Consider the following 13,478-nt stretch of genomic DNA (forward strand, 5'->3'; position numbering starts at 1 on the left):
TAATTCCTGATAAGTTTCTTTCGACATTCTGTAGAAAGTAATAAACAGGGCTGGGATTTGTATGTAAATACATATTTTTAGTGAAACACGATAAATTAATTATTGCAAATGATAAATTCGTTTCACGTGATTTGCAATAAAATAAGACATATTTTATTTTACATATTTTTACATATTTCGTCATAAATACATATTTTTACATACTTTGTAAAATTTTCGTTTTTATTTACATATTTCGTAAATTTTGACAATTTCAGTGGTTTAGTAATATTATAATACAGTAAAACCTGTGTAATATGGAACCTGAATAAAGTGGAAACCTGACTTTTATGGAAAAATGTTACGGTCCCGGCGAACCTAATGTATTTTTAAATACATCGTACCCTGAGTAAGATGGAACCTGATTAACGTGGAAATGGAAACGATATTTTGTCATGTACCTGTATATCATGGAAATATGTACAACGTACATATTCTATTTTAAAATTATCAGTCTATGAATAGAAAACTTGGAAAATCTTGCACTTCAATAGACGTTGAAAAATCCAGTCCCGAAGACAAAACTAATAATGTACCATTGCACGGCAATGATATTAAAACGTATAAAAACGCCCTCCATGAAATAAAACGATTAGAAATGTTTGCATTGGATTAAAATAATGAAAATGAACTTCTTGAATCAATTCTCAACTTTAAAAATTTAGTAGAAAAGAAAACGGCAAGTCAAATAACAAAACAAAAAACATTGGATGAATTTCGGAGTATATAATTGTGTAGAATAAAACGTAGGTAAAATGTAATAATTAATATGTAAAATATATGAAATAAATAAATTAATAATAAATAATAAATTACATTTAATAAAGATCTATCGGGAAATTTTTTTTTTACAACCTGTATTAAACGGAAACCTGTCTAAAATGGAAAAAATATCCGGTCCCAACCGTCTCCATATTACACAGGTTTTACTGTGGTATTTCGATAACAGTATTCAGAAAATTGTAAGTGTATAATGCATATAGGAAATAAGTAGGTTAAAATAAATAATATTAATAACTTGATTTTAGTTAGAACGCTCCTTTAGTAGGTATAAGTCAGTGTTAAGACCAAATCACCGTTCATTTAATTTTGAAAATTTAAAACAATATATGGTTTGTCATTGTTTCCCTTACAATTGATTAAACATCAATTTATTGTATTTTTTTAAATTTTTCTTTGTACAAAATTTTTATTTTATACTACATATTTTGGCAATTTTAATTACATATATATGTACATATTTTTGGTTTTTATTACATATAAATCCCAGCCCTAGTAATAAACTTTCTATCCATCTGAGATAATTCCTGTGCTGCTACAAATAGCCTTAAGTTCGCATTTTCTTTTATGTATGGATGTACCCAATGATCCCTCTGTATTCTTCGTAGCTTGCGGTATTGATAATAATCAATGATATCTTCTTCATCTAAATCTGAATTTGACATAGCAAAAAACCGAAAAAAACAACTGCACTGCTCGAATAGATTAACACCAACCGATCTAAAATCAGTCATGTCCATGTGCGGACACCAGTTTTGTACTGGTTTCAAACTGGTAGTAAACTCAACTGATCTGCAACTTTTGTCCCAGAACAGTTGCACCATGTGCGCTACGCCTTATGAGTAAGCGATTAGAAGTTGGGATGTAAGTTGAATGTACCTGAAGATAAACCTTTGCCCGGTAAAGTTGAAAAATCGCCTATGGTTATTATCGGCGATGAAGCGATTTCATTAAAAACTTATCTAATGAAACCATTTCCTAGACGACAATCACGAATTGATAGAAAAAATGATACTTACAATTATAGATTATGCCAGGCACGAAGAGTAGTAGAGAATGCATATTTTGGAATTTTAGCGAAGAAATGGAGAGCATTTTAGAGGCCAATGGAAATGCAAGAAACAACTGTAAAAAAAATTATTATGGCAACATGTATACTACATAATTATTTGAAAGTCCAAAATTGTAATATATACGACAATGAGCTTGAAGCCGATGGAGAACCGTTTTTACTACGGAATAACATTGGAAATAATCAAAGAAGCTGTACAATTGAAGCTTTTCGAGTGCGAGAATGTTTTGTTGAGTATTTTAATAATGAATAAATAATGATTTACTGATTATTTATTTATCTATATATATAAAAATGGAGACAAAAATGTATAACATTGCATCAGTTGAGAACGGCTGGGCCGATTAATTTGATTTTTTTTTAAATGATAGAGAATGTCGGGGAGCGGGTTTATAGCATAAATTATGGACCTAACTCCTGTGTCCAGAATATTTAGAGACAAAAACTGAGTTACGCCAGTGGCGCCCTCTAGCAGATAAAAATAAAAATATTAATATATATAAATAATAATAATACAAATATCGATAATAGCAGGGCTTGAAATCAATTTCGAAATCGATTTTAAATAACGATAAAAATCGAAAAAAAAACAAAAAAAAATATACTTTTATATTCTGGTTGATATACATTTTTGATTATAGACACTTAGAATTTTAGAGTAAACAAATATAATAGTTGGCACATTATTCATTTTATTTTGGAACATATGTTAATTATGAATTTTTTCAATAAAAAACTTGATTTATTGTTTTTTGGAGAAAATTTTTATGCTTGAATCATGCCTCCTATGAGAAGAACAAACATTGGACGGCGTACACGTAATGCAAGAAACTGTGATAATGTCCGTTATAATCAAACGCAAGAGGAACGGGCAGAAGCAAATGAATTGAGACGTGCTCATAATACACAGGCCCGTGCTGCACAAACGTCGCCTAAAATTCGACAACATGTTAATATAAGAAGAAGAAGTTCAGATGTAGCTTTAAATCGCGCTGCTTTCGAATACGCTTCCGCAGTCGCCCACAAAGATCTTTTGTGTGTTGATATCGGTTCATTATCTATCGTATGCCAGCATTGCAAGGCATTGAAGTTTCGATTGGAAACCCCCGGCTTATGCTGCGCTGGTTGCAAGGTTAAATGACCAGTTTTAGCTCAACCACCAGAGCCATTGTGTTCGTTTCTCTATGGAAATACAATCCAATCAAAACATTTCCTGGCGAATACACAAAAATATAACGGAAGTTTTCAAATGACATCATTTGGAGCCGAAGTTGTTGAACAACCAGGCTACAACCCGAGTTATAAGGTAAAGGCGTTTGTAATAATAACACATTTTTTTTTTTACAAATGACCATTTATGCTTTGTTACCACAACCAAACGAAGATCATAAGTTCCTTCAGATTTATTTCGTTGGTAAATCGGAAAATGAACTAGAACAGCGGTGTGCAATTTTTCCTGCGAATAAACGTGAAATAATCGGACAATTGCAAATTCTTCTGCATGAGCATAATGAATTGGTCAGATTGTTCAAAACCGCATTTGAAACGATGCATTCTGACGACCACAAAATCATTATCAGAGCAGACAATAGACCCAATGGAAGCCATGCAAGACAATTCAATGCTCCCACAATCAATGAAGTCGCAGTGGTGATTGTTGGCGAAAATGTGGCATCACGCGATATTGTTCTTAAGCGTCGCGTGTGGACAATTGCAGCGCGTGTACAAGACTCATCGGTCATATGATGCACTTCAATACCCGTTGATGTTCTGTCGAGGAGAGGATGGCTATCACTTAAATATAAAGATGGTCAACCCAATGACAGGTTTGTTTACAGGTCATCAATTCTTTTTGATACTATAACTAAGTTTAAATTCATATTTCAGGAGAAGAAACGAATAAAAATGTCAGCTCAATGAATTTTTATGCATATCAATTGATGATTTGACAAGATGTTGACAATCATCTATTGAGATATCGCCGGTTGTTTCAACCGCACTGCGTCGACATGTACGTCAATGTCAAAACGGAGCGTCTCAATTTCATTCGCTTCAATCAGTCAAAGTTACGATCAGACGAGTACATCCACTTGCGTGATGCCATCGCTACCGAAGGAGACGCGGCCAACATTGGTCGTTTGACTATTCTTCCAGCTACTCATATTGGAAGCCCGCGCCACATGCTTGAATATGCTCAAGATGCGATGACATACGTGCGGAATTACGGACGCCCTGATTTGTTCATCACGTTTACTACACCCGGGACAGAAATACCACGTAATTGGACTGCCGCCGCCGCCTACCGTAATCGCAGTAGTGGGCCGGATAACGCCCACACGCGCATCCGTGACAACACTCCGCGAAAACCGGTTACTGTGATCGCCCGGCAAGTGCAATACCATAACAACAACAACCCACTGACCTACATCCCGTACGCAAATAAACACTGATAAACGGTCAAAACAGCTGATCGAAGGAACGCGACACCCGTTCCACCGACAACAGCCACATTTTATATTCTCCCGTAAAAAACACCGGAAAAACAACCGGGAAAATATATTAATGAATTGACCGCCGCGGAGTTGCGCTACGAATGCAGGCATCGCGGGTTGTCGGATACGGGCGCGAAGGATGATCTCAAAATCCGGTTAATACAACATTTCACGGATCTGAACCTACAGGCCAACGAAGTCCGGTTTCCGCCTATGGAACTGTAACGTGGTCGGGGGAACGACCAGTTAAATATAAGATATCCAGGGAGAATCGTAGGATCCTATAGATATAAATACCGTAGCCAGGGGCAGATATGTAGATATCAGGATCTTAAGTATATTTAAATTACTAAGATTCCTTTTCAGTTATAATTATGTTTTATTGTCTACTAAACACTTACAAATATTAATACTCACAAATATATCAAGTATGTTCTATTATACTATGTAACTGTATCGTAGTCATACGGAGTCCGGTAATCGTTGTGTGTATTGAGGTCTAAGAAGCACACCGAACTAACTTACTTTTTTTTTTTATTATTATTAATAAAGTGTTACTAACATCAAGGTCATCTAACTTATTGATAAAAAGACAATTTTTAACATGCAATAGGTGTTATAAATAAATAAGTAAATACAATAAATTAAAGTTATTTACATAGATGAATAGCTAGATAATAAAATGTGACATCGTAATAATTAGTTAAACTAGGTGTACAATTTTTTTTTTTTTTAAATATATATATACATTAGGGTGTTCCTTAATTTTTGATTTTAAAATATGTTTGGTCTCACCCCCTAATAGTGTGCCTATATGTATAAAAACGAACTACAAAAAGTTTTGGTTCGATCAGATAAGGTTAACCCGTGCCGACTTGTGATTTAAGTTTGAACTTACTACATTTTTCAATATTTACGAACATTTTCGACATTTTTGTAAATATTTTATTAACCTTTAGAAATATTGATATTTTTAATACTACATATTTTAAAGTAAATTAAATTTGCTATAACTTTTATTTTATTATATTTTTTCATATCTCTAATGGTTCGTGAATTATATTGATTTGACTCTAAAAAAACACGATATCTTTGGAAATACGAGCAACATAGTAACGATTAATTATAATAAACAATGTTATAGAATAATTAATAATTATGTTAATATTTTATAATATATATTAAAAAAATGAAATATTTTTATCATAAAAAAAAATTCTATAGAATAATGAAAATTAATATTGTTGTTGTAAGGTGCTTTTTTTACAATCTGGATAAATTTTCCGATGTTCTTGTACACATTTTAGTATAAATTGTTTTTGTTCTTCATCTAATGTGAGTGTAGAATTGTATTCTTCCATCAACTTCACGGCTCTCTCTGCAGTATCGTTAGCTATTTTTAATGAATTAATAATTTTTTTACCATTTATGTAACTTTCACTAGATTCCCAAAAAGTCGGATCATGTTTTAAGAATCCGTCATCAATTTTAAATCGGGAAAATAGTTTTAAGCTTTCTTCTGTTAGAAATGCGTCAATATTTTTTTCTGTAAAAATTATAATATTAAATATAATTAATTGCTTATTTTTTATTTTATGAATTATTAAACGTATTCAATATATTTTTTAAACTTAATGTTTATTTACTTACCAATAAATTTATCATCTATTTGGTTTGGTTTAATTATCAATCGTTTGGCCGGATATTTTGTCGCTTTTTTTTTTAAGGCTTTTACCATCTGACGCTTTACCTCTAGTGGTATAGAATCATCAAAGAAAGATAATGCAGCAGCCTCTTCAGTTAAATACCACAAATGGTTGCATAATTTTTGAATTGATACTCTAGATATTTCTCTATCAAATACTTCATATAATTTCATATCTTTTATAAATTGTAAGTCTTGATTTGGGGACTTATTTGGCAATGGACAAGTAAACCAAGCTTTGACGTAAAATTTAATAATAAAAACACAAATTTCACCGATTGCTTTTTTTGTTAAGTCGGAAATATTGTATTGGCTTCTAAACAAAAATATTTTTAAGCAATAAATTGCTCGTGCCATCCACCGGGCTTGATGCATGACTCCGGGAGGATGCATTTTAATTTTATTTTCCAAATTACCGCCAATAAAAATAAATATTAACTCCAAAAATTCACGATAATCTCCACGAGGCTGTTTAGTTTCTAATTTACTTTTAACAAAATTCAGAATATCTTCTTTAACATTTTCTAAAGCCACGCCACATGCCTGATCTTCAATTCCGATGTTATATTTGTTAATATCTAATTTATACCATTCTTTTTGAAAATTTTTAAATAATGGAATGGCTGGGCTTGATGTAACTTCTGGTATTTTAATTTCAAAAACAGATCTCAAAATTAGCTCATAAATATGATGCCTACAAGGAAGATATAATAGGTCTTTACCGAGTTTTTGTTCAATTAAAATACATGCTCCATTTAAGCGTCCTGTATTGGAAGCAGTTGTATCAAAACACAATGCCTGAACAATATCACATAATCCCCATTCTTGTAATGCATTACACACAGCTGCAGCCTGTTCATTGCCTGTCGACCGCTCAAGTTGCGGAACATTTATAATTTGCTCGATATTCGTACTTGTTATCACAATTGGTAGTCGTTCTACAGTTGTATTTCTCATTTTAGTGTCTGGTAATAATTTCCCATCCCAATGTACAACCACGTAATTAGGTGCAGATTCTTTAAATCGTAATTTAATTAGTTCACTGCGCTCGCGACGATATATTTCTCGACACCTATGTATAGAAGTTTGATTTATAACATATTCCTCAACATTAAAATGTAAGGCTTCTAAAGTAGCTTGAAGAACATATACTGCATCCCGTATGCTTAACTGGCACCTATCTAAAGCTCCGGCTAGTTTTGGTGTAATAAAATTAATTTTTCCTCGGCATTTTTTTTTTTCTGGAGGGGGCTCTATTTCTAGTGAAATATTCATCTCTAATTCTGACGAATCACTACTTTCTGGACTCTCATTTTCTGAAGTACTATCAAATTGAATAAAATTTAATGACGAAGTTGAGGGACGATCTTTATTATAATTATCTTTTCTATTTGATTCATTCAACTTTCGTTGAACGTTCTTATTTTCTTTTACTGTTCCTGTAATATCTTTACCTAAGAGACATCCTGGACGCCCGGGCAAACGTTGGTTCAATAAAAATTGTCTATCAACGTCAATTTTTATTAATTTTAAAGCATCGGAATGAGCAATATCGAATAATAAATTTAATTTATTTTTAAAATCGTATTCTTTTAATCTATATGACTCACCTACTTTTGTAGAATTTTTTTGGAGACTGCGCCATTCATTATATAATTTAATTAATTTGTCAATGCAATGTTGAATCGCTCGAATAGGAATTCTTGCTTTTTCCCAAAAAATACAGCATTCACGCACAGCCAACGCTGCACTTTCCCTAACAACAAGGTTAACAGTTCGCATATTGTAAAAGAATACTGAAAGCATTTGACCGTTTGATGGAAGCTTGGAACCGTGAATTTGTGTCTCTTCAGACCCGATTAAAAATATTTGATAATCACTTCTCAGTTTTTTTGACATTTTTTTATTTATAATAATACAAAAACGGGATCAATTTGAAAGCATACAACGACAAACGACGGTAAATGTTAGATCTTCACTAAACAGCTATTACGATCAAACTAACATTAATAATAAGGTACAATTGTACCAAAATAAGAACCAGACTTATCTTGCTATTAAGACGTAATATCAAAATAATTAACCATACGAATCTATACCATATCTAATCTATTGATATTTAATTTTTATGTACGGAAATATAGAGAAATAATTAGGTGAAAGAGATTAGATTAATACATTATTATTGTGAACATTATACTTGTATTGTGATTGTTATATTACCAGCGATAATATGAAGGCAAAAATACATAAAATAACTTTATAGAAAATTTCATATGGGAGTTTTGTAACAATTATTTTAGCCCGCACAATAATTCATAATTATGAAAAACTACCTAAATTGTGTTTTTTTGGAGTCAAGTCGAAATACTTCACGAACCATTGGAGATATGAAAAAATGTAATAAAATAAAAGTTATAGCAAATTTAATTTACTTTAAAATATGTAATATTAAAAATATCGATATTTCTAAAGGTTAACGAAATATTTATGAAAATGTTAAAAATTTTCGTAAATATTGAAAAATGTAGTAAGTTCAAACTTAAATCACAAGTCGGCACGGGTTAACCTTATCTGATCGAACAAAAACTTTTTGTAGTTCATTTTTATACATTAGGCACAATATTAGGGGGTGAGACCAAACATTTTATGATATTTTTTTCCCATCATCTATAGCTAAGGAACACCCTAATATACATATATTATTGACGTTGAGAAAGGGCAGGGCATCATGAGGACGTCCGCGCTTGAGACGTCGGAGGGTAGGCTTGTCGTTGAGTTTGAAATATTTTGCACTTTTGGTGTTGTTTAGTTGGCCAAAGAAGTTGACTGAGAGATTCTGTATGTAGGATTTAACCATCGGGAGTCTGAAGTCTGTGTGAAGTGCTTCGTTTCTGACGAACCACGGCGCGTTGGATATTATGCATAAAATCTTGGACTGGAAGACTTGAATTTTATTTATGTAAGTTTTGGCACAGTATCCACAGATAGGGGAAGCATAGAGTATTAATGGTCGCAGAATTTGTTTATAAAGAAGCATGGAGCACTTCCAGCTTAGGGCGGTTTGACGGTTGATTAAGGGATAAAGAATTTTAAGACGTTGATAGCCTTGTTGAAGTTTCGAAGAAATGTGAGGGTGCCAGGTTAATTTTTTGTTTAAGATAACCCTAGATATTTTATTGTTGGAGACCAGGACATGTTGTCTCCATTAAGTACTAGAGAGGGAGGGTTATTGGGACGACGAAGTGTAAATAATACAGCCGTACTTTTTGAGGGGTTTAGGATAATTTTCCATTTTTTCGCCCAGTATTTAATTTTGTTTAAGTGGCTCTGTATATTTTCAGTGACAATGTGGACATCGCTGGAGCTTGAATAGACAACACTGTCGTCAGCGTATAGGGAAACTTCTGTGTTAGATGTTGTGTGAAAGTCCACGATGTATAAATTAAAAAGCAGGGGAGAGATGTAGGATCCTTGGGAAACACCGGCTGTTATTTTTTTTATTGCTGAACTGGTGTCATTTATGCGAACTGCAAAACAACGATTAGAGAGGAAGGTTTTAATTATATTAAAGATAGTAGGATGGGTATTTAATGTTTTTAATTTCAATAGTAGGCCGTCGTGCCAGACACGATCATATGCTTGCGCAATATCTAAAAAGGCTGCACCGGTGTGAAGTTTTTTTTTCAAAACCATTATTTATGTGTTCAGTTAGGCGGAGGAGTTGTTGAGTAGTTGAGTGCATTGGTTTAAAACCAAATTGATGATGTGGAATGGCTTCAGTTGCGTCTAGATGTTTTGTTAACCTGGTGTATATGATTTTTTCAAATATTTTGGAGACTGAAGACTATCTTCAGTCTACTATAGACTTATGGGCCGGTAACTGTTAGGGTTTTTGTTATCTTTTCCAGGTTTTTTTATCATTATAATTGTGGCTTTTTTCCATTCAGTTGGAAAGTGGCCGATTCTCATTAGTGAATTGAATAAAGTAGATAAGTATGTGATTGCTTTTTTTGGGATTTTTTTTAATATAGCATTTGTGATGAGATCGTGTCCTGGAGATTTTTTGTTTGGTAATCTTTTTATTATTTCATTAGTTTCAGTAGGAGTGGTGTAGGTAAGTATGTTTTGAGGATGAATATCTGGTTCCACTAGTTTGTTGTACACCGCGGTTTCTATTTCGGTGTCAACAATATTGTTCGGTGAAAAAGTGTTTTCTAGGGTTTTGGCAAAGAGTTCGCATTTTTCAGCATTCGAGTTTAGGTAGACGTTATCAGATTTTAACGGGGGTATAACACTAGCGTTTGGTTTGATTAAACGTTTGGTAGCGAGCCACAGGTTTGAGTTCGAAGGATGAATTGTAGATAAATAATTTTGGTATGAAGCTATTCTTAGTTCTTCGAGTAAAATTTTGACTTTTTTAGTAAGATAATTAAGATTTTTCCGGTCTTCAGTTTGCCTATGGAGCTGCCACAGTCTCCTGGTACGGTGTTTTATTTTTATCAATCTTAGAATTGAAGTAGGTATTTGAGAAAAAGTATTATTTTGAGATATGTTACAAGACAGGCTTGAACAGTGTTCCGCTGCTAGATGAATAATTTCCTGGAAATGGTTTGTGGCTTCGTCGGCTGCAAAGTGTTATTTATGTTTTTCGGGATTTTTATATTGTGAGTTATACAGGGTGTCCCCCTGAGATCTGACAAATGAATTAACTTTTGTTCTAATTAATATTTTTAAAACATGTCTTTTAAATATAATTCATAGACTATTGCGCTACATTTTTAGTGTACATTTTTTATTTTTATTTTTTAATACTGAAAATAAAAAACTTAAAAACTGATAAAAAAAATTGTGACGTCCAACGCAAACGATACTACCATAGTTTATAATTGTACTAGCAGGTACCGGAGAGCGCGAAATGCGACGAGATAGATAAGAAATACTATCCCCCGCGCCTCAGTCTCCGCCATACTGCACCACCGTCCGGCAGTCGCACACACGCTCCCCTCCTAGTACCCACGGCCCAGAGTACCGGCCACTCACGTTATCTGTACGTATGTGCCCCCCTCCCTCACCTGTCGTGTTCCGTGCCACCAAAGGTCGCAAAGAACTGACCGACACCAGCAAAAGCCATCACTACCTTTTTTCCCGTCTGAGCTCCCGGTACCATGAGCGAGTAGCACGCGTTTCGCTGATGCGCCGAGGGGCGGCACGGGACCCACACTAATCTACTGGTAACGTTTTGGGTACATCTTTATTACTATTCTCACCGTGGCCGGTACTTATTTGGGGTATTATTATTATATTATTATTATTGTACTTGTTGTTATTGTGGTACATTATTGTTGTCCTCCCGCCGGTCAACCGCTCCGTCGGAGCCGTGTGGTGAGTAGTGTTTATGTTTTATATTATTATTATTATTAAAATGTATTATTATTATCTTTATAGCTTTACTTTGACCGAGTTTTATGCCTTCGGCTTTCTCGGCACCAACTTAATACAAATTTATTCAAATAAACTCATATATGTATATCTTTCCCCAAATTGAGGTGTTATTATTTCACCGTCGGTCACCTATCCTATTACTGGGTAAAATGTATTCCCGTTCTTAAATAATAAAAAAAAAATCCACGGCACTCCGACTTTCGGGTCTCGGTCCGTGGTTGGCGACCGTGAAATATTCGAGGCGGCCACATGACTCTCGAGAACATGACAAACATGATCGAGCAGTCACAAAATTCCAAAATATCCAAAATAGCCAATTTGTAAATCTGATTTTCAGAAAAATTTATATCGTAAAAACATTTATTTAAGTCAAGTGGCTGATTTTTTACCATTTTTTTAAATATCAATATTCTTGTTAAATAATATACGATCTAGTTTATGTTAGAAACATTATAATTTCAAAAAATATAAATCATTTTGAAATTATTTTATATGAACATTTAGAAATAGGTGCATGTTAAAATCTAACTATTTTTTTTATTGTATTTATTATAATAATAAGTTGTGTACTGGTGTATAAACTATATAATTCATGTGCTTATTACCAGAAATGTATAATACTATTTTTACAATTAATTTTAGTGTTTATACTTTTCATTTTAAATAATCCGTTGGCAGAATACAGTTATTTCAAAACGCAGTAATAGAAAAATAGAAGACGCGTTTAGCGTTTACTGTTCACATTTACCTGCGGTATTACGTAATCGCGGTGGCAGACGAGTTATTACCCGTCCATAACCTGTTAACACAAAAAAAAAATCGTCCCCACCCATAACTTACACAGTTATACAATATTATTCTATGACACGATAAATATAATGATAATCACAGAATATGTCCAATTGATAAAGACGTTGATTGTTTATTACGGACCACGGACTAAGAATAGAATAAATGGTAAATTATCTTGGGCCGTGTTCTTGATCAATAATATAAGATATTATAATCACAGATTTCTAAAGTTAGTGATTATAATTTATAACCTTAAAATAATAGTGATAAATGATAAGATACCATGTGGTTGTTGGTTGATAATCTGATAACGCTTGTGTTAGTTCTTCATAATTTTTATATGACTGTTAAAACACTTAAAACAAAAAGTTAAACTAAATTTAAATACGCATCTAATTATTTCATTATTTCAATCAAGATGATATTTTTAAGTCATTGTAATTAGTGCGTTTGAATTTTTGTTAACTGGTTTAGTTTACTATACATATCTTTGTGTCTAGCTTATTTTAATATACTGAATGAAAACAATAATTCACCATTCAGATAATTTTATGAACAATATGTAGATGTGAATATTGTAGATATGAATATTGATTTATTAATAAATAAATTACTATAATAAAGCTTACAAGTTTAATTAATTGGTTATTTTTAATACAATGTGTCATTACAATGACTGAGTATTTATTGTCCGTCACTGACTGTCAAAAAAGTCTATGTATAAAATGTAAGTATTAATAATTTGATTATACTATAAATTTATTATTTTTTTACATACTATTTAAATTGTATTCATTTTGTGATTCAAATGTATACCTACAACATTGATGATCACACAATCAATATCTTGTCTGTTTAAGTATTAACATTCAAATAGTATGTAGGCTATATACACTACTATACTGCCTCTATAATCCTCTACAGCAGCGGATCTTAACCTGTGGTCCGCGGCCCCCTAGGGGTCCGCAACACTCATGTCGGGGGTCCGCGGCAACTTTACCACCTAACATAAGTCAATTTGTGACATGAGTGTATTTTCGATTATTATTTTTGTTTCATATAAAATTATAAAATATATCTTATATTGTAAGAGATAGGTAAACCTATCTTATCTTTATTACACCGATTACAATGTGGAATTCGATACATACCA

At 32.8% G+C, this 13,478-nt stretch overlaps 2 protein-coding genes across 2 annotated transcripts in view; one reads left to right on the plus strand and one right to left on the minus strand.

Moving 5' to 3' along the window:
- Nucleotides 1–13,478, plus strand: part of LOC132935139 (uncharacterized) — a 494,638-nt gene that overhangs the window by 337,536 nt on the left and 143,624 nt on the right. The gene's annotated exons all lie outside the window — the stretch shown is intronic.
- Nucleotides 5,584–6,177, minus strand: LOC132936692 (uncharacterized). Its single transcript, XM_061003457.1, has 2 exons — nucleotides 6,034–6,177; nucleotides 5,584–5,929 (listed from the first exon to the last, which is right to left on the minus strand). The coding sequence occupies exons 1-2, from the start codon at nucleotides 6,119–6,121 to the stop codon at nucleotides 5,619–5,621; spliced, it is 399 nt and encodes a 132-aa protein (XP_060859440.1). The 5' UTR covers nucleotides 6,122–6,177; the 3' UTR covers nucleotides 5,584–5,618.

This window comes from Metopolophium dirhodum, chromosome 1 (assembly GCF_019925205.1).
Source record: "Metopolophium dirhodum isolate CAU chromosome 1, ASM1992520v1, whole genome shotgun sequence".
NCBI classification, from domain to species: Eukaryota; Metazoa; Arthropoda; class Insecta; order Hemiptera; family Aphididae; genus Metopolophium; species Metopolophium dirhodum.

What these genes read in the sequence shown, in the direction of transcription:
- LOC132936692 (XM_061003457.1), bottom strand. Translation starts at nt 6,121, where the DNA reads ATGGTAAAAGCCTTAAAAAAAAAAGCGACAAAATATCCGGCCAAACGA. An exon ending in AATAGATGATAAATTTATTG is followed by an intron (nt 5,930 to 6,033) that starts GTAAGTAAATAA and finishes TAATTTTTACAG; the next exon opens with AAAAAAATATTGACGCATTT.